Source organism: Myotis yumanensis, unplaced genomic scaffold (assembly GCF_028538775.1).
Source record: "Myotis yumanensis isolate MYYU_CA2020_CCGP unplaced genomic scaffold, mMyoYum1.0.hap1 SCAF_19, whole genome shotgun sequence".
Taxonomy (NCBI): Eukaryota; Metazoa; Chordata; class Mammalia; order Chiroptera; family Vespertilionidae; genus Myotis; species Myotis yumanensis.
This window is the reverse complement of record NW_027223770.1, coordinates 12,333,322-12,356,774: the sequence shown is the minus strand read 5'-3', so window position 1 is coordinate 12,356,774 and position 23,453 is coordinate 12,333,322. Positions and strand designations below refer to the sequence as shown.

Below are 23,453 nucleotides of genomic sequence, written 5' to 3'. Positions count from 1 at the left end.
GGGGGGCAGTTGAACCCTGGATCCTGACCACAGCATGGCAGTTGGCAGATGCCCCGCTGGGAGAGACCCTCAGGAGTAACGGCCATGGCCCTGGAGGGGGCGGGCCACTGGGGGCAGGGACCAGAAAAAGCCCAGGCAGATGACAGGGCGCACTGGGACAGTCACTGTCAGCGAGAGGGACAGAGGCACCTGCCAGCCTAACCGTCCCCACTGGACGCGTACACCAGCAGGTCAGCCAGGGGTGCCTTTGACCCTGAGCGCAGATGAGGCCCAGAATAGGGCCGGTGGGCTATGAGGCCCGCGGGGGGCAGAGCCCTGGCTTCAGGCAGCACTGGCCCCTGATGCTGCTGGGCCTGGCCGTGGGCGCCCATGGCCTGCTGTCCTCGACCACCGCACCTCACAGCCGGGCTCCGAGCTCTGGAGCCCCGACAAGGAGCAGCCCCAGGAGCCTGTGGGGAAGGTAAGGGGCGGAGTGAGTCTTGTGGGGGATCTGAGGGTCCCTGAGCCCAAACCGGGAGTGGGGGCCAGAGCGTGGCAATGAGGGGCAAAGGGAGAGAAGGGAGGGTCGGCTGGAGAGCAGGGGCCTGGGCAGACGCTGGCTTTATTTAGAGAGCTCTCCTTTTGTTCGGTGTGGATTTGTTTGCATTGATTTTTACTTTTTCATATTGTATTGAAATGTATTTATCTTCTTTCCTGGGGTTTTTTGGCACCCTTAAATTTTGCATCCAAGACTAGTGCCTCACCTGGTCTTCTGGGTGGGGCAGAAACCGAGGCAGGGGCAGGATGTCCCCGTGGGTGTGGGTGCTGTTGTCCCAGGGAGCCGGGCCTCTTTCTCTTAGCCCGTGGTCAGCAAACTGCGGCTCACGAGCCACATGCGGCTCTTTGGCCCCTTGAGTGTGGCTCTTCCACAAAATACCACGTGCAGGCGCGCACGTACAGTGCGATTGAAACTTCGTGGCCCATGCACAGAAGTTGGTATTTTGTGGGAAAGCTGGTATTTTGTGGAAGAGCCACACTCAAGGGGCCAAAGAGCCACATGTGGCTTGAGAGCCGCAGTTTGCCGACCACTGTCTTAGCCGATGAGCCACGTCCTCACTCTCCCCCTCTGAGTGGGCACCACTCCCTGGAGCAGGGGGCACAGACCCTGACTGATGCCTTGAGGTGGGGGTATATCTTCCCTGGTGTCCTCGGGTCACCAGGCCCTAAGCCAAGGATCCTCAGCCTGGGCTGCCTCTTGGGACTGTCCTCCCAGGGGCCCAAGCCCACCCAGGACACAGACACCTCTGTGGGAAAGGCCTAGGGTAAGGGCTTTTGAGGGCTTTGGTCTGTCCCACCTTGACGTGTGGCCCCAGCCCCTCCTCTCTGTGTGGTGGGAAGTCCTGGACCAAGGGCTGAGCATCTGGAACCACTTAAGAGAATCAGTGGCACAATGACACCCTCATCCTGGGCAGCAATCACTTTAGGGGCAGAACCTCCCTCTCCATGGCCCCACAGGATAATCCCACTGCCATCCAATTCACAGATGGGGCTAGAAGCTCAGAGAGGTGCGGGGACCTGCCCAAAGTCACACAGCTGGTGCAGACTCCAGGGCCCACGCTCAGTGACCTCCAGGCATCCCCATCTCCAGCCCCTAAACTGGGCTGACAAGTCCACCTCTCAGGCCTCAGTTTCCCCCTCTGCAAAGTGCGGGGTCCTACCAGGATGAGGGCCTTGCGGCCTGGAACCCACACCAGGGATGCTGGGGCCGCCGGGATGAAGGGCTGGGATGGAGAGAGCTGATCCGCTGCTACTCCAGCAGGGCAGCAGGGAGGTGGGTCAGCACCTGTGGGTGTCAGGCCAGGACTGGCGTCTCGTGTCCTGCAGGGACCGCTGAGCAAGGGCAGCACCCAGGAAAGCATGAGGTAAGATGGAGCCCCCATCAGGGTCAAAGGCTGAGGCCGGGATCCCAGGGGAACAAGAGTCAGCCCCACTCAGGTCCACCCAGAGAGGGGGGCGGGGTGAAGCGACACCACACGCAGGAGGATGCCTGCAGGACAGAGGCACCCACAGGGGAGGGCGGAGGAGGCCCCACTGCGGAGGGAGTACAGATAGTGCTACCCACCTCCGAAAGCTGCCAGTGGTCCCCCGAGCTGGAGCGGTGGGTCCTGGGACCAAGGGGGTCTGAGGGGAGGCCGGGCGGGTGGCCAGGCCCAGACCTGGAGGACCCATCCTTGGAGGTCAGACTTCATCTGGGAGTTCTGAGGGATGTTGCAAGAAAACGACATGACCAGACTAGGGTGGGTGGGAGGGGATGGAAATCGGGACGAGAGAGACCTCGGGAGGGCGTGGCGGTGGCCCAGGCAGAGTGGACAGGTATGTGGGCAGATTCAGAAGGTGGGAGGAACGAGAAGGGAAGAGCCAGGGTGCCCCCTGCCTTTTTTGTTGTTGTTGTTAATCCTCACCGGAGGATATTTTCTTTCATCGATTTTTTGGTTTTTTGTTGTTGTTTGTTTGTTTTTTTCTTCCATGGATTTTTAGAGTGGAAGGAAGGGAGGAAGAGGAAGAGAGAGAGAGAGAAACATCGATGTGAGAGAGACACATTGATTGGTTGCTTCCCACATGCACACCATGGGGTGGGGATCCTGCAACCCAGGTACTCGTGACCTTGACTGTGTGCCCTTGACTGAGAATCGAACCCAAAACCCCTTGGTCCATGGGCTGACGCTCTAACCACTGAGCAGAATCAGCCAGGGCACCCCCTGCCTTTTTTGATAGACAGTTAAGAGAACACGGTGACTGCATCAGTGTGTCCTGTATCTCAACAAAATGGTCCGAGAGAAGGGGTGGTCTGCAAAGAGCTGCTCTTCCCCAAGAACATCCGCTCACTGAGGGGCCACTTGGGGCTGGGGGATACAGAGAGGGTCAGTGTGAACCCAGAAGTTCATGTGCAGTCCTGGGGACAGACCCCTGGACACTTCAGGAGCAGTAAAGTGGCCGGGGCCTGCCCAAGATGGTCGTACAGACAGAGGGGCGCTGACCCATATGGGAATGCTCCAGGCAGAGAGCAGCGTTGGCCAAGAGGAAAGGGGGGTGTGCAGAGGAGGCAGGGAGCTGGGGGAAGGGATGGGAGAGGCAGACCCAGGAAAAGGGGAGGCGTTGTTTTTAATTTCAAATTCTACTGTCGTTGCTGGCGTAAGTGAAAGTATTTGACTTGTACATTAGTCTCGTATCTTGAAACCTTGCTGTAATTGCTTATTAGCTCCAAGAGGGTGTGCGTGTTTTTCTAATCCTCACCTGAGGATATTTTTTTCTTTTGATGTTAGAGAAAGTGGAAAGGAGGGAGGAGTGGGGAGGGGGGAGGAGAAAGAGAGAGAGAGAGAAACATAGATGTGAGAGAGACACATTGCTTGGTTGCCTCCCACATGTGCCCCAAACTGTGCCAGGGATCAAACCTGCAACAGAGGTACGAGGTACGTGCTCTTGACCAGAATCCATTCGCAGGCCAACAATCTAACCACTGAGCGAAACTGGATGTGTGTGTGTGTGTGTGTGTGTGTGTGTGTCAATTCTTTTGGATTTTCTACACAATCACATTATCCATTTATTTCTTCTCTCGAAATCTGTATACCTTTTATTTCACTATTTTATTGCATTAGCCACTGCTTTTCAATTTTCAGTACAATATTGAAAAGCAGCGGTGAGAAGAAACATCTTTACCTTGCTACTGACCTTAGCAGGAAAGCTTCAAGTTTCTCCCATTAATTATGATGTTAGCTACAGGTTGTTGTTGTTTTTTTCATTGATTTTTAGGGAGGGAGAGAGAGTGAGAGAGAAAGAGAGAGAGAGAGAAACATTGACTTGTTCCACTTGCATTCATTGGTTGTCTTGTATGTGCCCTCACTGGGGATCGAACCTACACCTTGGTGTATTGTGATGATGCTCTAACCAGCTGACCTACTCAGCCAGGGCTAGCTATAGGTTTTTTTAGATACCTTTTTGCAAGTTAAGTAAGTTCTCCTGTGAGAGTTTTTATCGTGAATGGGTGTTGAATTTTGTCAACTGCTTTTTCTGCATCTAGTAACATAGTCATGTGATTTTTTCTTCTTTAGCCTGTCGATGTGATAGATTACATTAATTGATTTTCAAATGTTGAACCAGTCTTGCATGCCTGAGATAAATCCCACTTGATCATGGTGCATAATTCTTTTTATACATTGTTGGATTTGATTTGTAAATATTTTTTGAGGATCTTTGCATCTTTATTCATGAGAGATATGTCTTTAGTTTTCTTTTCTTATAATGCCTTGCTCTGCTTTCGGTATTAGGGTAATGCCAGCCTCATAGAATAAGTTAAAGTGGGAAATTTTATGCTATGGTTATTTTACCACAATAAAGAAAGAAAATGACACTATATAGAGAGATAAATATTAGGTGTACTTTTTAAAGTGCACTTCTTTTTTGCTTAATTGTGTTATATATGCAATTTTAAAACAATAAAAATTTAATGCAAAAAAATCTTATATTTGCATCACAAAACCAACCACTGCTGACTGGACCAGCTTCTAAGGTGAAAATGCAGAAATGCTTACAACCAATAAGGCCCAACTCAATGCCACATTTTGTATGAGTGGGAAGTTAAAATCAGCAAAACAAAATCTAGGGCTTCTAGCTTTAACTTTAAAAGGGAATATTTAGATGCTGAATTTAAGAACACAGACTTCCGGCCTGGGGGTGAACAGGGATGAGAACACTCATGATCACGCGTGACCAGGTGAAGACAGAAAAGAACTGGGTTGGGAGAAGGGTAGCCAGCCTCAGTTGGATGTGGTGAGTTGCGATTCCTGTGAGCCATCCAGCTGAAGACGCTCACTGGGCAATTTAGGCAGAGCCGTGAAGAGAGAAGGCTTGGAGCTGGATAGACTAGAGCAGCGGTTCTCAACCTGTGGGTCGTGACCCCTTTGGCGGTCGAACGTTCCTTTCACAGGGGTTGCCTAAGACCATCCTGCATATCAGATATTTACATGACGATTCATAACAGTAGCAACATTCCAGTTATGAAGTAGCAACGAAAATAATTTTATGGTTGGGTCACAACATGAGGAACTGTACTTAAAGGGCCAGAAGGTTGAGAACCACTGGACTAGAGCCTCACTATACAGGCGGTGGTGGGAATCCACAGTGTGAGATGGCAAAGAATGGGTCAGTGGCCATGTATGGGCCATAAAGAAAGGGAAGCCAGAGGAGGAAAAGGTACCCAGGGGAAGAGAGTCACTGGGAAGAGGATCCACCTGTGTTGCATCCTGCAAAAACGTAAGGTACAACAGGAACTGGGGAGGGGATCTCAGACTTGACAGGAAGAGGGGTTTTAGGGAGAGATGGAGATGAGAACCGGGGGCCCTGCCACGTCTCAGCACAGGAGACCGTTACTGGCAGACAAGTGCTTGGGGGCCATTATCAAATGGATGGTTGGATGACGGATGGGTGGTGGATGGAGAAATTAATGGATGGATGGACAGAACGACATTGGTCTAAGACAGTGGCCGGCAAACTGCGGCTCGTGAGCCACATGCGACTCTTTGGCCCCTTGAGTGGCTCTTCCACAAAATACCACGTGTGGGCGCACACGTACAGTGCGATTGAAACTTCATGGCCCATGCGCAGAAGTCGGTATTTTGTGGAAGAGCCACACTCAAGGGGCCAAAGAGCCGCATGTGGCTCGCGAGCCGCAGTTTGCCGGCCACTGGAAGAGATCGGAGAAGGCTTCATAAAGAACTGAATCGTGTCTTGACGTGTGGAGACACAGGGAAAGGGTTCTCTCCGTGGGAACACTGTGAGTCAGGAACGACCCGGTGTCCTGGGCCCAGGGAAGAAGCCCACCTGGCTAGACCGTGGGGAATTGTGGGGAAGGAGCCCTCAGAGTCCCTAGGATGAGGCCAGGAGAGGTCAAGCAGATCAAGCAAGTTCAGGATCCTCCGGCCGCACCACACAGCTGCCTGGAGGGACACGTCGGCACTAAGGATTCCGTGGTGACCAGACGAGGGGGGTCACACGCTAGGTGACTCCAAAGCGCAGGTGGTACCTGCCTCGGGAAGGGAGCCGGGCCGCCCACCTGCCCCGCCCCCTGCTGCAGCCCTGTGCCCATCATACCCAGCAGGTTCCTGCTCAGGACCGGCCCCCAGGGGACAGGCCCCAGGTGCTGGCCCGGCGGGTTTTGGTCCGATCTTCAGTCGCCGTGGTATGTCTTCAGCAGCGGGACCCAGCTCATTGTCCTAGGTAAGCGGCTCTCGTCACCTTTTCCCTGGTGTCCCACCCTCTGCTGTCTTGGGAAACACTCCTCTCTGTAGGCTGCTTCCCCTCCGCCCTCCCGGCTGTCAGAACCGTCCCCAGGCCCTGGCCTGTGTGGCTCAGTTGTTTGGCCGTCGGCGTCCTGGGCACCAAAAGGTTGCTGGCTTGATTCCTGGTCAGGGGGCATTTTGATGTTTCTCTTTCTCTCCCTCTTCCTTCCTCCCCCTGCCCCCACCTAAATATATTAAAAATATAGGGGAAAAATAACCGATCCCCGCCTCTCTCTATAAGGTCTGGGGGAGATGGGTTGGTCTCAGGGTAACCAGCAGGGAGGGCCCAAGAGCAGGAGTAGCCAAGTCCAGAGTCTGACAGCTTGAAGCAGCTGGGTCCCAGGGGCTGAGGCTGGGGTTTGGCCTAGGAATGGGGCTCCTGTCTCTCTTGCAGGACAGACACCCACAAGGGGCCTAGGCAGTCCGGAGGCCCTGGGGTCTGGGCCGAGGGCTCGATGCCCATCCACGTGGGGAGAGCCATACAGTCGCCTGGGGACAGGGCTGAGGCTGTAACCACAACCTCCAGGGGCACAGGGTCAGCCCGAGGGAGGCCTACGGAAGGCGGAGCTAAAGCTCTCTGGGCTGTGAGGATATGGGGAGGCAGACACAGGTGCGGCAGGTAAGGTGGCCAGCGGCTCAGCCTCCCAGGACAGCGGTCAGAGAGGAGCAGGTTCTGTGAGGCACAGACTCACCTGTCCCTGGAGCCATAATCTCTGTCCACAGGTCGGCCACCCACCTTCCTCTAGGGAGCATTAGCCTCAGAGATGACAGCGTGAGGAGTGGACGGGGGGCTCAGAGCTGCAAACTGCCCCATGAAGTCAGTTGTCAGAGGTCCTGGGGTGGCGTGGGGCCACAGTGCCCGTCATCAGGGGGAGCAGCGCCAAGATGCAGCCGAGGTGCAGGGTGCTGGGTCAGGGCCCCTGGGCTTCGGCCTCAGCCCTCATTGGAGAGCTGAGGCCGGGCTGCGGCCACGCCGGGTGCCCAAGGGCGACGGGGGCGCCAGGCCCCTCTGTGTGCGGGGCTCAGGCTTGGGCCTCCCCACACACCATCAGGCCCGTTGGGGGAGCCCAGATCGCAGAGGCCTGGGGCTCCAGAAGGATGAAGTGAGGTGGGGCCTGACGCTGGGCCGAGGGCTCGGGAGTTCGGAGCCAGACCCCACACTCAGACTCCGAGACTGGGAGGAGGGAGGTCAGCCTGCCCCGCTTACACTCGGGGAAACTGAGGCTACAGGTGGAGGGGCTTGACCAGATCACCGGGAGGTGACTTGGAAGGGCTTCTGGACGGGTGGGGGCGGCCTGCTGTCCAGGGGCTGAGAGAAAGGAAGAGACAAAGAAGGAGTGAACAAACATGGCCACAATGGACGGGTCACACAGGATGCAGATTAGCAGGGAGGCTGCACCAACACCCGCTCCCCCTCACACCCCTTCTCTGTCCACATAGGTCAGCCCGCGTCCGCACCCTCGGTCACTCTGTTCCCACCCTCCCCTGAGGAGCTCCACACCAACAAGGCCACGCTGGTGTGTCTCATCAGCGACTTCTACCCGGGCAGCGTGACGGTGGCCTGGAAGGCAAACGGCAACCCCGTCAGCCAGGGCGTGGAGACCACCAAGCCCTGGAGACAGAGCAACAACAAGTACGCGGCCAGCAGCTACCTGAGCCTGACGCCCGACAAGTGGAAATCTGGCGGCAGCTACAGCTGCCAGGTCACGCACGAGGGGGGCACCGTGGAGAAGACCGTGGTCCCCGCAGAGTGTTCCTAGGGCCCTGAGCGACCCCCCTCGGGGGCGGAGCCTTGGGACCTCTGGGAGGTCTCCCCTTCCACCTGAGTCATCCCCAGCCCCAGCCCGGCTCCCTGAACCCAATCAATTCTCAAAACGTTCTTGTCAATCAGAACCCATGCTCTCTGCTCATTCTTTTCTAGTCTCGTATTTAACCTGTGGCTTCCCCTGGTTCTCGGGGTGGGTGGGAGAATCCTTTGTGCCCAGCAGGAGTTTCCTGGGGCACCTCCCAGGAACCTGACCAGGACACAAGGAGTCCGGTCACCATTCAGTCCCTCTGCCTTCTCCTTCCCCAGTTCCTCCTCCAGCCCATTATGTCCCTCCCTCCTGGTCGGACAGAACTGGCCATGGCCGGTGACCGCCAGATAAGCTCTCACTACTGCCCTGGTGCAGATGCCCTCTGTTCCGGCTCTCGCGCCCTGGGATGCCCTGCTCCCTCCATGCCCAGCTCAGCTCCTGCCCACCCTCGCCTCTTCCCTTTCACCCCAAGGGGTCCAGGACACTAAAGCAGAATCAGTCTTTGTATTTTGGTAATCCTCACCTCAGGATATTTTTCCTATTGATTTTTAGAGAGAGAGAGGGAAGGAAAGATCAATGTGAGAGAGACACACCAATTTCACACCCACCTTGGTTTCCGGGTTATCAGATACTGAAGATGGGGTTCTCCCATAAGAAAAGGGGTTCTCTTTCCCCACCCCAGTAAATCGAGGCATCGGCATTCTAGTAAATATATCCATTTTGTGTGATGTTTGCGAATGTCCAATTATCCCCAAGATGACTCAGGTGGAAGGGGAGACTTGCACCCAGATCTCTGATTGCAGCCCAGAGAACAGTATAAAATGGGGGTTTATGTGCAGTAAAAACTGATAATATATTCAGACTTGGGCAACTCTGAACAGATTGAGGCAATTTGGTTTTCACCTTGGCCCTCTGATAAACCCCGGCAGCAACTGGCTGGGGCTCCAGCGTAGCATCCAGACATGTTCTTCCCCACGACTGCCGGGGCGGGGGGGGGGGGGGGGGGGTCTGACACTACATCGCACTTTTGGTAAATCACTGGCCTCAGTTTCCCCACTGTAACAGGAGTGGCCATAAGGGGCCATCTTCTGAGCCTTTGCAGTTGTGCCCTCCCCTCTCCCCACAGGAGGGGGTTAAGGGAGGAAGGGGAAGGTTAAGGAGGAGCCAACCTGGGACAGTCAGGTGGTGGGGATGCGGGTAATGAGACCAGGGTCCCCACCTCTCTTCAAATGACTGTGGGTTCACTCTGGGAGGGCGGGATGCATCTGTGATGTCTACTTAATTCTTTGCTACATCTGGTAGGATTCTCTAAAACGTAAAGCACAATGTAATGTTTTATGTTCAAAGAACTTGAGGAGCAAGAACAGAAAATCCAATATTCGAAATACTAATAGTGGAGTCATCATCTGTGCCCGCTGTTTGCCATGCAGGTTTGTTTTCCTTAGTCCTCTGGGCTCCACGAGGCTACGAGGTGGCATCACTCCCCCACATTGCAGCCAAGGACACTGGAAATAGAGCCCGTGACCTGAAGAGTGGGCTTCAGACAGAGTCTGGCACTGATGAAGGCAAGGAGCAGGTACGCCCAATGGCAGACTTCTCGTCTACCCCAAAATGCTACTCCACGCATGAGTGAGCATGGCCTTTGTGGGTTAAAGGAATGAACAGATACTAAAATGTTAAAATGCAAATTTCTACCTTACTCTAAACAATAATGTTAATGACAGAACTTCTTACACAAGAAGGAAAAGAATTACAGAAAGAATCAGAAAATCAAATCCAAGAATTTGGTGTTTATAAGTTACAGATATATAGCAAAATATATACACACATTTAAAAATTAAAATGCTGAGCTAAATAAACTCCCATGCAAATGCAAATGCAAGAAAAGCAAAGGAATTATAATATTTGGAAAAGAGAAGTTTAAGCTAGAAGCATGAAGAGGCAAATAGAGCACTAAAAGGCACAGTTTTTCAATATATCACTATTAAGTGTATATATATATATATATATATATATATATATATATATATACATATATATCCCAAACACCATGGTATTATTGACAACTTATACCCTGTCTATTTCTCCAAAAAGAGTTGAGATAATTGCATTACTAACATAGCAACACACATAAAAAAGGAACAGAAACTACACAAAGAAAAAAACACAAAATCAGACTACAATTAGATCAGGTAAATGAGTGTTCTTAACTATTTTGGGGCCACAGAGCCCTTCCAAAATAAGGAGAATGCTACAGACCCAGAACAATTCACTCATACACATGTCCACACAGCTTTGTTCAGTCCCTAGGGGTCCACACCTTTTAAAACCCCTGTGTGCCAAAAGACCCCTAGGCAGTCCATGGACCCCAGGTTCAGAACTCTGAAGTAAACAAAATTAGAGAGAATATTAATTTGTATAAAATAGTTTAAAAACTGAGCTAACAAATAGAACTGATAGAGTAAAAACACATTTCTTAAGAGTACACAAATGCTTTATAAAAACTGATAATATATTCAGGCCCAAAGAAATTCTATGGACACTTTGAAATGTTGAAACCACAATAAAGTAAGAAATAACAATAATGGCTTAAGCATTCATCATTTGGAAATATAAAAAAGTAATAACAACACTTGGGCCAAAAGGAAAGTAATAATATAATAACAAGAAATATCACATGTTAAACTTATGGAGTATAGAAAAAGCTCGAACTATTTTAAAAAATCAGGCTAAATTACCTACATTTACTAGAAATAGTAAAAATATGATTAACTAATGCCCTGGCCTGTGTGGCTCAGTTGGTTGGAGCATCATCCCATGCACCAAAAGGCTGCAGGTTCGATTCTGACTCCCAGTCAGGGCACAGAGTCAGGTTGAGGGTTCGATCCCTGGTCAGGGCATGTGCAGAAGGCAGCCGATCGATGTTTCTCTCTGTCCCTTCCTCTCTAAAATCAATAAAAATATAGATATATATGCTTAACTAATAATTAATCTTAGAAACATAAAGTATTTAGCTAAAAACAAACAACCCACCAGAATACATATACTTTGACACAACAATTCAACTAGTAAACAAAATCACGAGTGGGAGCTATACAACATTCAACCTCTGCCGTGAGGGAAAAAACACAAGACAACAAAAACAACTAAATTCAAGGACGATTAAACCGTTACCAGGGCAATCCCTTATAACCTTACACTGAGACCCAAAATAAAATGGAAGGAATTTAAATACACAAACCATGAAATACATTGAACAGAGAGCTAGTTTTAGTTACACTTCCAAAAATGAAAAGTACCTGGTCTTCACCATGGTTATTTGAGAATCTGTCAACCCTTCACAGAGGGGTTTTAATCCTGTTACATAAATTGTCAAAAGGAAGAAAGGAGACGGGCTGCAGAGGGTACAGGGGGAGAAAGTGCATATTTCAAAACGAGAGAACAGTATAAAATGGGTTGAGAGAAGCTGGGGGTGAGCTGAGGACAGAGGCTGGCATGAGCTCCATGTGGCTTGTTTAGAGGGGGTGAAGCAGCTTGGCTGAAATGGGGGTTTATGTGCAGAAATACCCCCAAAGGTTGATTTTAAGGAGAGTGGTGACATGTGCAAAGTGATGCTTTAAAAAAATCAATTTGGTTGGGGTGCACAGGGTGTGGAGGGAGACACTGAAGGTGGGAAGGAAATTGATGACTGAATGAGGGGGTGCAGGAGGTAGACCTGGTGGGAGTTGGTGGCTGCTGTCACCCGCACCGAGCAGGTGTCAGCATTCTCTCCTCACTCCTGGTCCTGACAACGATGCCCAGCACCACCTGACCAGTCCAGCTGTGGAACAGCAGGTGCTGGGGAAGCCTGGGGTGCCGGTTAAATGTTTCATATAGCAAAGAGCGGGACTTGACAGAAGTGATCTTGCCAGACCACCAGACCAATCCTTTTAAAATCTCTGGCTACCAAGCCCCACTTACTCAGTAACAACTATGGCTCTCCCATTTTTTTTTGTTAATCTTCACCCGAGAATATTTTTTTCCCATTGATTTTTAGAGAGTGTGGTAGGGAGGGTGAGAGACACAGAGAGAGAGAAACATTGATGTGAGAGAGACACATGTATCGATTGGCTCCCACAGGCACCCTGACTGGGGCCAGGGATTGAGCCTACAATGGAGATATGTGCCCTTGACCAGAACTGAACCTGTGACCCGTTAGTCCAAGGACTGACTCTCTAACCACTGAGAAAACTAGCCAGGGCGGCTCTCCCATTTTTTTCATCAAAACTGCACATATCTGCCAAGCTGAACTTCTGATTGGCTGAAATAACCAGCTTTACCATGATAGGTTCATGGGATTCCAGCCATAAACGTTTGGAAAACTTCAAAATAGCTCAGACCGCCTCCTCCCACACTAGCTGAGAATCCTGCGGGGAAAGCCAGTACTAGATCCCCATGGGCACACGAAGGCCCGAGGGCCTGGGACAAACAATGACCAACTAGCCAGACCTGTCAGTGTGTGGTTCCTGGGCCACCTTCAAGCTCTGCTCAGTCAGGGCAAGCAGGCCTGTCATTTGGGAGATGTGGGGTGGCATGGGTGCCCAGCACAGGGCTCACGGCCTGGATGCATGCTGGGACATTGTAACCACCTGGAGCTTTAAAAACACGCCACCGAGCCCCACCTCTAGGGAAGCCCACTGAGCTGGTCCCAGATGAACACCAGTTGGCAGGGGGAGAACAGAGAGAAGTACAGGGACATGGACTGAACACCACAGGGAGGCTCAGGATGGCTTCCAGGGAAATATCTGTAAGTTAAACACAGGGCCCCCCAGTCCAGGGTACAAGCCTGAGGGAGTATGGGGAAGCCTGGTTTAGTGAGGGCCTGCTGTAAGCTCTGCCATTTCAGGAAGCAGATGGGGACGCTTCTCCAGGTTTCAGGGACAGTGTTCCCGGGGTGGGGGGGGTGGGGGGCAGGGCAGAGGTCACTCTGGGTATCCACGCTCAATCCCTAGTTGTCAAAGCACTTTCATATGTGCTCTCATTCTGAATGGGATGCTTGCACCAATCCTCAAAGTGTGGGGCCAGATCCCACTATCTCCATTTCACGGGTAGGAGGGATGGACCTGAGACTTGCACCCAGATCTCTGATTGAATCACCCTGCTTCCAACATCCCCTCGCCCCGCCCGAGCCTGCACTGGAAGGTGGAGAGGCTGCACAGCTGCCAGACCAGAAAGGGGCCCTGCTGATGTCCAAGGCACGCTGTGGTTTTAGGAGCCCCGGGTCTGGTGGAGGGCCTGCTCCTGGAGGGCACTGGTGCCGTGGGCCTGGGCTGAGTCAGAGCTGGGCATCAAATGCCCTCTGGCCTGCAGGACCAAACCTCTACTCTCCTTGAAAGAGACCCCCCCTCACTCTAACACAGAATAGGATTAAGGGACCACACCAGGGACTCGCACCCTCACTCCCAGTCCCAAACCTAATCCTTCCAGACACTCCCTTTGTTCTATAACCTGTTTGGGTTGTACCTACAAGTACCCAAACCAGGCAGAAGATTCCATTTTGTGGCTGAGGTATCTACTTTTTGGATTCATTTTTCTTCAGCTAATTTGGACTGTGAGAATGGTTCCTTCTACTGAAAGTGCCAAACTGTAGCCTGATGTTAGAGTTCTCACCTGACATTCTCGTGGGTTTAACTCAACTTTCTCCCTCTTACAGTCATTTCTCTTCTGGATTCTGGAATAGAGGGCAGAACTGAACCTCACAGGCTTGGAAGTCAAATGTGAGAATGAGAAATCGAAGGCCCACTCTCTTTTCAGGTGCTCAGCCACTCTGGCAGCCTTTCTACCCCACCATCCTCCCTTGTGCTCAGAAAACCTGCTGATCACCTGGCCAAGAGGGGCCCTTTGCTGCTGGTGTGGGTGCTCAGGAGCACCTAGGACCAACTCTGTTATGGGGCAGGTGGATGGAGCTTTGCAGATAAAGTGACTGGGTGTGGGCTCCATCTGGGAAAGGCTTTCAAGCTTTGGTGTGAGCGCCTCCTTCTAACCTAGAGCTTCTCCCCAGCATGGATTTTCTGATGCCGAATAAGGTGTGAGCTCCCCCGGAAGGACTTGCCGCATTTGTTACACTCGTAGGGTTTCTCTCTGGTGTGGGTTTTATAATGTTCGATAAGGGCCGACCTGTGCCGGAAGGCTTTGCCACACTCATTGCACGCGTAGGGTTTCTTCCCGGTGTGGATTCTCTGGTGCTGAATCAGTGCGGAGCTGTGGCAGAAGGCCTTCCCGCACTGGCCGCACTCATAAGGCTTCTCCCCAGTGTGAATCCGCTGGTGCTCAATGAGGGAGGAACTCTGGCTGAAGGCTTTCCCACACTTATGGCATTTGTAGGGTTTCTCGCCGGTGTGGGTCTTCCGATGCTCAATGAGGTTGGAGCTCTGGCTGAAGGCCTTCCCACACTCCTCGCATTTGTACGGTTTCTTCCCAGTGTGAATCCTCTGGTGCCGAATGAGGTGGGACCTGTGACAGAAGGCCTTTCCGCAGAGATCGCATTGGTGAGGTTTCTTTAGGGTGTGGATTTTCCGATGCTGGCTCAGGCCTGAACTCTGGTTGAAGGATTTCCCACATTCCTTACACTGATAAGGTTTTTCTCCAGTATGAATTCTCTCATGTTTTCTCAGACTTGAGCTCCGACTGAAATCTTTCCCGCATTCCCCACATTCATAGGGTCTTTTCCCAGTGTGGGTTTTCTGATGCTGTGTGAGGGCTGAGCTCTGGCGAAAGGCTTTTCCACATTCTGGGCATTCGTAGGGCTTCTCCCCGGTGTGGATTATCTGATGTCTGAGAAGGTGCGAGCTCTGGCTGAAGGCCTTCCCACACTCACAGCACTCGTAGGGCTTCTCCCCAGTGTGGATCACCAGGTGCCTAAGAAGGTGTGAGCTCTGGCTGAAGGCCTTCCCACATTCCCGACACGCATAGGGTTTTGGTGGTTGTGCAGTTCTGTGAGGCTCATTAGGTCCCGAGTCCCCCCTGCCCACGAGCCCATAGTCGTGTTTGCTGGGTTCTTCTCCACCATGGATTAACTGACACATACTAAGATCTGATTTCTGGAGGAAGGTTTGGCCAAATATGTCATCATCCTGGGGTTTGTTGACTTGGGAGATACTCTGGTGCTGAACAGGGCTTGAGCACAGACTGAAATTCCCCTCGTAATCATCATGTTCCTCGTTTGGCTCCCCAAGAGGGATCTCCTTATAGATAACGGCCATTTGCTCTAAACCTCTTTCCTGAAGAAATGCGTCCCCTAGGTCCTCCTCTGGGAAAAGTTCTTGCTGCATCTCTAACCCATCTTCAAACACAAAGGTCTCACCAAGCTTGGATGCCGGGGGAACCTCCATTGTGGACCTAGTATCAGTCCCAGTGACTGTATTTCTTGAAAGATGTTCTTCTTTGGGACACACTTACTGTTCTTACAATCTATAAAGAAAAGGGACATTGTCAAGCAGACAAGTCAAGCACTTAGTATGTGCCTTCTTCCTGTGCCAGAATCAATGGTAGAGATAACAAAATAAGTATAAGATACAATCTTGGCCCTGGCCGGTGTGCTCAGTGGTTAGAGTGACAGTGCATACATTGAAGGATCTTGGGTTGGATTCCAGGTCAAGGGCATATACCGGGGTTGCAGGTTTGATCCCCAACCCAATTGGGGCACTTGCAGGAGGTAACCAACCAATGTGTCTCTCTCACATCTCTGTCTCTGTCTCTGTCTCTCTCTCTCTCTCTCTCTCTCACTCTCTCTCCCCTCCCCCCCAAAAAATCAATGAAAAAATATCCTCAGGTGAGTATTAACAAAACAAAACAAAACAAAACGTCACAATCTTGCCCTTTGCTTTGATCCCCACTGGGTTAGACAGAAGTTTGATTTGTCAGAAACAACTAAAAACAAGACAGAGAAATTAGAGAACCAAACACCACACCACAGTGTCTAGACCAGTGATGGTGAACCTTTTGAACTCGGCGTGTCAGCATTTTGAAAAACACTAACTTAACTCTGATGCCGTGTCACATATAGAAATTTTTTGATATTTGCAACCATAGTAAAACAAAGATTTATATTTCTGATATCTATTTTATATATTTAAATGCCATTTAACAAAGAAAAATCAACCAAAAAAATGAGTTTGCCTGTCATAGGTTCGCCATCACTGGTCTAGACTCTCTGCGGACGTTCAGAAAGGTGGGTTAGATCCAGAAGTGGAGCTACAGGGAAAAGGCACAATACTCCACCTGCTGGAGGGTGTTGGGAATTGGATTTTGTTGGGCAAGAGCGTGCACTTTCTTCCTTGTGGGGCCCCAGCCACAACTCCGGGAGTCAGCCTCCACCTTCTTCCTCTCTCACCTGCATGGCCTGTCCTTCCCTTTCCTGAGGCTTTATTGAAGGGGTCTGCCTCTGCCTCTCTGTCTTTGCTGTGATTCCGGAGCTCAGGCCTCAGTGCAAATCCCCGAGATCATTTCAACACTCACCTCCCAAATGGCTGCCTATCTCCACCTTCTGTTCCTCCCTCGGGCCCATTCCCTGCATTGACACCAGTGTGAGATACCCCAATACAGGCCCGATCGTGTTATTTCTCTTCTCAGGAGCCTGTGACAGCTCAACTCACTCAAGGCCCTCGTGCATGGCCCTTCCAGCCCACCTCCTGCCCCTCCTTCCACACACCCCTAACCTTCCATTTCATTTGTACTGCTGCTACTTCTGCCTGCCAGGTCCCTCCTCTTTCTCAGACTGTCACTGGCTCATCCTTCCAGGCTCAGTCCAAACGTTCCCTCTTCTTTCACCCTCAGATTGACTATCTCAGGCACACCCCTCCGTGACCCACGGAGCTTGGTGCACTCACCACCCTGGATGGCACACATGGGTTGACAGGACTCTCCCCACCACTACCTGTGAGCTCCTTCAAGGCAAGTCGTGGGCTCCTTCATTTTGGAACCCCGAGCCCCAGGACAATCTCTACACCTACATTTGTTGAATCATACATTACCGAATGGAGGAAAAGCCATCTGGTTTTGTGCTAGAACTGATTGTCACACTTGAACTCTTTTTTTTAAAAATATATTTTATTGATTTTTTACAGAGAGGAAGGGAGAGGGATAGAGAGTTAGAAACATCGATGAGAGAGAAACATCAATCAGCTGCCTCCTGCACACTCCCTACTGGGGATGTGCCCGCAACCAAGGTACATGCCCTTGACCGGAATCGAACCTGGGACCCTTGAGTCCGCAGGTCGACACTCTATCCACTGAGCCAAACCAGTTAGGGCTCACTTGAACTCTTTATCAAAAAAAAAAATCAATTCTCTGGGAGATATAAACAAATAAACAGACAAAAGCATGACTGCTCCAGTTGGAGGAGGGTGTTTCTGCAGGAACAAAGAAGGAAACTGGAACACACACACACACACACCCTTAGCCCCTCAGCCCCTGTGGTGGCCCGGGGGAGCCTCTCAGGACCCCATTCAGAAACTTCTGTGCAGCTAAAGGGAAACTCCCAGCTACCATAAGGATAACAGCTCATGTTTACTGAGTGTCTGCTCTGTGCTAGGCACTACTAGACCTTTACAAGTGTTTCTCACTTAATCTCCACAACTCTATACAAAGGTACTACTATTATTATCCTTACCTTGAAGCTTAGAGAGTAACTGAATCAAAATATACATATTAGTCAGAATAGCCACGATGGAGCCCATTTCTATTTGGAAATATCTTCTTAATGAATTTCAGCCACTTTAATGAATTGTCTTTGCTCATTTTACCCCCTCCTACCCTCCTCTTCAGATACCATAATCTCCAATCCTTCCAGTTCTCCCACTCAACCTCACCGAGTCTAATAGTTCCCTATCTTTTATTTTTTAATTTTTATTGATTTCAGAGAGGAATGGAGAGAGAGAAACATCAATGATGAGAATCACTGATTGGCTGCCTCTTGCATGCCCCCTACTGGAGATCGAGACTGCAACCCAGACATGTGCCCTTGACCAGAATCAAACTCAGGACCCTTCGGTCTGCAGGCCAATGCTCTATCCACTGAGTCAAACCGGCCAGGGCTAATATTTCCCCATTTTCACTTCGTTCTCCTCTTCTGGTTCTACCCACTCCCTTCTAGCTTAGATCCCCTCCTTCTATAGTGGGTCTCACTATAGACATCACTTCAGCTAACTCTCTGACCAGCACCACATTCCTCAATTCCTTGCCCGGCTGCAACCGGCCACTAACTCCTCCTCTGCCAATTCCTCATAACATGTTAAATGCTGCCAAGGAAAATCATACGACTGCATATGGCAGCGAGACAGATTTCTCGTTTCCAATTTCAGCTGGGACTTCAGCATGCGGCTCCAGCACCCAATGACCTCCTTGCTGCCAGTCCTCTCTTCTCCGTCCCCTTCCCCACCCCTTCTGGCACTGCTCACCAATACCTCCTTCTCAAAACCCTTCATTTTAGAGGATGCAAATTGGCAGCCTGGGGATCCTGCCACAGACACGTTTTGTCTGGCTCTCGAAAGAGCTGGGCTTTTCCTTCTTGTGTGACTTAGCCGCCAACATGGAAAACTCAGTGGGTCTCTGGCCTTCTCTTGAAAAACGAAAGATGTGACAATATGGGCTCATCCCTTCACTAAGCCCACCTTGCCTACCCGGACGCCTCAAGGCTTTGAGCAGGCTGGACAAACCACCCCACTCCCACATCCTGCCTTATTCCCTTGGTTTCTGAAAGATCCCCCCCACCCCAATTTTCATAGCCTGGGATGCCTCCTTCTGCGTATTGCAACTCCTCTTCCACCCACCTGCTAAATCCTGGTGTTCCCAAGGTTTCCTCCTTAGCAATTTTCCATTCCCGCTCTGTCCCACCTACACCTGAAGCAGTGGTTCTCAACCTTCTGGCCCTTTAAATACTGTTCCTCATGTTGTGACCCAACCATAAAATTATTTTCGTTGCTACTTCATAACTGCAATGTTGCTACTGTTATGAATCGTCATGTAAATATCTGATATGCAGGATGGTCTTAGGCGACCCCTGTGAACGGGTCATTCGACCGCCAAAGGGGTCGCGACCCACAGGTTGAGAACCGCTCTCCACTCTGTTTCAAAAGTTGGCAATCCTTGATCTGTCCCCAACAACACAACATTTTAAACATTTTTGGACCAAAAAAAGCCAAAGGTATGGAACCCCATGCTTCCCACTTCTCTCAGGGCCTTCCCCAGCTGCTCCTGCATCCGTCACCCCATCCTCCAGGGAGCCCACGCGGCCCGGCGCCCGGCAGACCCTCGGTCCGGTCGGGGCTTTCTGGCTGGAGGCCAGCGAGCGGCCGCGGACAGGCACACGCCGGCCGGCCGGGCGGCGACGCCCGCGCCCCGACATGCTTCCCACCAATGGAGACGCTCGCACCCTGACCACCGGAGGGACAGGTGGGCACACAGGCTGCCGCGGAGCCACTCACCTGGGCAGGGGCGGGGCCGCTCACCTGGGCCGGGGCGGGGCCGCCGGAGGCCGGGGCGGGGCCGCACCTGAGCTGCTCCAACCCGCGGCCGACCCGGCCTGGCTCCCGGGCTGCTGCTGACGCGGAGCCCCCGGTGCCCCGAGAGCCGGAGCCCCGCCCCCCCGCCCGCGGGCACTTCCGGGACTGCTCTAGGCCGCGAGGAGGTCCTCGCGTCTCGGTGGTCCCGCCGCGCCTGGTGTCGGGGCGCGCAGCCGCGGGGCTCCGGGCTCCGGGCTCCGGGACAGGGATCGAGAGAGACTCTCCTGTCGGACGACGCAGTGGCTCTGGGCTGCCCCCAGAGTGAGTCCGGCTGGGAGGAGAACAGAGCTGGGCAGTCGCTGGCAGGAGTGCAGGGGAGGAAACTGAGGCCGGGAGGGGCAGGCCGGCTGCACTTGCCCTGGGGGTGGGGGCCGCCAGGGGCCGCCAGGCGTGTGGGGTCTTCAAGAGGAGGAGGGGATTCCGGAGGGGAGCCCATCAGCTCTCATGGGCCCAGGAGCCCTGCAGATTCATCATCCCTTGCTGGTTCTGCCTGCCCACCCAGCCCCCACAGAGGCGGGAATGAGAGGAAGGGCCCGCGGAGGGACCCGCCGCCGATGGCCGCGCGTGTTGGCTGGACCCTCTCTGGACTCAGTACATTTGAGGGATGACCTCCAGGCATGAGCCGCCTCCTGGGGGAACCGGGAGGGAAGAGGGATGTGTTCTTGAACCCCCCACCCCACTCCCAGACTCTCAGCTCTGCTTCTGATGGCAAGACTTGCCCCTCCCCCTGTGCTTCCCCCTGGGCCCACCTGCCTGTGGGAGAGCCTCCCTGGGGAGAGTGGGGCACAGCCCTCTCATGGGAGACCAATAGAACACGTGTTCCTGAGGGAGGGGATGTTGCCCACTCAGCCAGCCCCTACCATCTGCCCACCCGCCTTCACGCTGGCCCTCAGGTGCCTCTGAGTGCCCTACACACACACACACACACACACACACACACACACACACCACACACACTCACAGCTGCCTCCCTGCTCCATCAAGGAGTAGGCAGGGACTGCCCCTACCCTCCCTAGCAGCCTGGGTTCCTTGGGAACCCAGTTGTCACCCCGTGAGCATTGGACCACAGCCAGCCATGCGAAGCTGGGAGTGGCAGGGCTGGTTCCTTTTTTTTCTCCAGCTCCTGGGGTCACAGGAAGGCCAAGCGACCAGTCTGAACCCCCCTGGGGGCCAGGGGAGAGGCCGGGCCCTGTCCCAAGGGTCTCAGGTGCTTCCTCTTACGAACCAATCCCCAGAATCCCTGGCCCCCTTCACCCTCCCCAACCAACCACAGTCACTTTTTCAGCAGAGATCTCATGGCCAGTATTGACATGTTGGATATTATTAGCCCATTTTACAGAGGAGGAAAATCAAGGCGCAGAGAAAGTTAGAGAGAGGCCTCAGGTCAGAGACAGAAGTGGGAGACAGGAGGCATTCACCCCACACCCCACCCCTAGGATATGTAACTAACAGAGCAGTAATAATCTGCATCGTCCTCGGGCTGCACGGGGCTGATGATCAAGATGCCGGCATTTTGGGCTGCGTCTGTGGCCGCTGAGAAGCGGTCTGGGATGTCTGGGGACCGGTGGTGATCCTCCTTGGAGCGGTAGTAGAGGAGGTAGCGGGGGGCGCTTCCTGCCCGCTGCTGGTACCAGGACACGCCGTAGTCCCTGATGTTGGCGTGGCGGGGGTTGAGCATGCAGGAGATTTGGACCACTTGGCCTGGGAACACCAGCAGTGCATCTGGCTGGGTCAGTACTGGCTGGGAGACTGAAAGAGACAGACCTGCTCAGGCCTGGCCTGGGCCCCTGTTCTCCCACCTCTGCCTTATGAAGACGTGGTCAGACTCCCAAACCAGACAACTCCTGTTCCTAGAGCGCTCGTGGCCTGGTGCCGTGGGATGGGCACAGGATGGGGTGCTGAGTTGGTGACTCCCAAAGCCCCACCAGTGCCGTGTTCCCGAGGATCTGTGTTCAGTTGCAGGCCTAAAGTTTAAACGGTGGGACCGGTGGCCTCTTGCTCACTCCCACCCCTTGCCCTGAAGACCCCTAGCCCCTCAGTCACACTGGCTCTTCCAAACCCTGGCTGCAGACTAGCCACCGCCAGGAAGCTCTGGGCTGTACCACCCACCAGCTCAGCCTCAGGCAACTGGGTGCTGAGGACCTTCTGGGAATTAGGTTGTTCCCGAGGCCCTGTGAGGTAGGGATCAGCCCACACCAGCTTCTCCTGTGAAAAACTCAAAAGGTCACCAGCTCCAGCCCCTTCTCAGACCCTAAAGCAGTGATCGGCAAACTGCGCATGGGCCACAAAGTTTCAATCGCACTGTATGTGCGTGCCCGCACGTGGTATTTTGTGGTATTTTGTGGAAGAGCCACACTCAAGGGGCCAAAGAGCGCATGTGGCTCGCAAGCCGCAGTTTGCTGACCAGGGCCCTAAAGAATCAACGTTCAAAGGGACTCTAGTGGTGTGGTCAATCAGAAATGGAGAAACTGAGGCCCACCCAGAGAAGTGACTTGTCCCAGGTCTAGGGCACAGCCATCCCCTCTGCAGCCAGTTCTCCCCTTCACCTCAGTGCCCCTTCCAGAACCTCCCGCTGCTCATCTCAATTTGCTTCTTTGCAGGGAGGGGCCTTCTGGAGCCAGTGCTGTCCCCCACCCCACCCCACCCCCAGGTGAGCCAGGCCCAGGGAGAGCTTACCTGCCAGGAGGGCTCCAAGCAGAAGGAGGGCCAGGCGCCACCAGGCCATGGCCAGCAGCAGTGAGGCAGGCAGGAGCCGTTCTGTTGGGTGTGCCCCAGGTGCTTCAGGGCACAGGCCGGGAGGCTACTGGACCACAACAGGGCATGCAAATCAGCCCAGTGATTGGTGGGGGAGGCAGGGGCTGGGGCCCACTGCCAGGCCCCATCTCCCCAAACGTGAGAGTCCTGACCGCCCCCTCTGTCCCCGCCCGCCAAGCCTTCTGAGAATAGGAGCCAAAATCCACACATGCACTGAAGACACACCCCTCGGCACGTAGGCCATTTCTTCAGAACCTGGCTGCAGCCACCCCTGAGCTGTGTTCTGCAGGACTCGGGTCCCCAGACACAGCGGTGTCCCCGGAATAAAGTGCCCTGCACTTTAAATAAGTTTGGGAAACGCTGTCCGTTTCCACGGTATTGATCCTGAGCACCGGCTACTGCTGAGCACTGTAATGAGGCATCGGATTTAATCCTCACAGCTGTCCTGTTCTCACTCCCTGAGGATCATGCTTATTCCGAGGCCCACTGGCCAGGCAAGCTGGGAGGATAGGAGGATCCGTCCTCCTCCTGCCTGGCCCCTGGCCACCCAGAGCTCTGACTGCCTAATCATGGGGCGGAGGAGGGTGCAAGACATTTCTAAAACCTTGGGGAAAAGGGAGCTGGTGAAGGCTGGGCACCCTGGCTGGGGGGGTCTGCTGGGGCTCATGGAGAAGGGGCAGGAGACAGAACTGCAAAGAAGAGAAAGGGGAGGTGATAAGGGAGAAGGACAGAGGCAGAATGATGACGTGAGAGGAAGAGGGAGAGAGAGAAAAAGTCAGAGAAAGGCAGATGGAGAGGCAGAGAAACTGTTCATGTGAGAACACAGAGAAAGAAAGAGAACCAGAGAGAGGCAGAAAGCAGGGGGAGAGAAGGAAAGACAAATCTCAATTTGTCCAGGTGAGACAGGAGGAGGAGGAGAGAGAGAGAGCTGCGGGACCAGCCGTGAATCTGAGAGGCCTGGCCACAAACAGAAAGAGGGACGATGAGAAATGGTGCGGCCGGCCTGGAACACATTGGCATTTTCTTGTCAAGTTAAGCATACTCTCATC

General features: G+C 52.9%; 2 protein-coding genes and 1 gene segment (V, D, J or C); 1 reads left to right on the top strand and 2 right to left on the bottom strand.

The window, feature by feature from the left end:
* The first annotated feature begins 369 nt into the window (after positions 1 to 369).
* Positions 370 to 8,074, top strand: LOC138997831 (immunoglobulin lambda constant 6-like). The segment is given in 2 exon segments: positions 370 to 460; positions 7,755 to 8,074. Coding segments are annotated over 2 exon segments (411 nt in total).
* A 1,326-nt stretch (positions 8,075 to 9,400) lies between these two features.
* ZNF70 (zinc finger protein 70) lies at positions 9,401 to 19,664 on the bottom strand. Its single transcript, XM_070399630.1, has 2 exons — positions 19,573 to 19,664; positions 9,401 to 15,559 (listed from the first exon to the last, which is right to left on the bottom strand). The coding sequence occupies exon 2, from the start codon at positions 15,478 to 15,480 to the stop codon at positions 14,134 to 14,136; it is 1,347 nt and encodes a 448-aa protein (XP_070255731.1). The 5' UTR covers positions 15,481 to 15,559; positions 19,573 to 19,664; the 3' UTR covers positions 9,401 to 14,133.
* Positions 19,665 to 20,864: 1,200 nt separating this feature from the next.
* Positions 20,865 to 22,409, bottom strand: VPREB3 (V-set pre-B cell surrogate light chain 3). The gene is made up of 2 exons (XM_070399808.1): positions 22,327 to 22,409; positions 20,865 to 21,399 (listed from the first exon to the last, which is right to left on the bottom strand). The coding sequence occupies exons 1-2, from the start codon at positions 22,373 to 22,375 to the stop codon at positions 21,083 to 21,085; spliced, it is 366 nt and encodes a 121-aa protein (XP_070255909.1). The 5' UTR covers positions 22,376 to 22,409; the 3' UTR covers positions 20,865 to 21,082.
* Positions 22,410 to 23,453: the final 1,044 nt, after the last annotated feature.

Coding starts and splice junctions, on each gene's coding strand:
- ZNF70 (XM_070399630.1), bottom strand. CDS start 15,480: ATGGAGGTTCCCCCGGCATCCAAGCTTGGTGAGACCTTTGTGTTTGAA.
- VPREB3 (XM_070399808.1), bottom strand. CDS start 22,375: ATGGCCTGGTGGCGCCTGGCCCTCCTTCTGCTTGGAGCCCTCCTGGCA. Junction 21,400..22,326: donor GCTTGGAGCCCTCCTGGCAG/GTAAGCTCTCCC, acceptor TGTCTCTTTCAG/TCTCCCAGCCAGTACTGACC.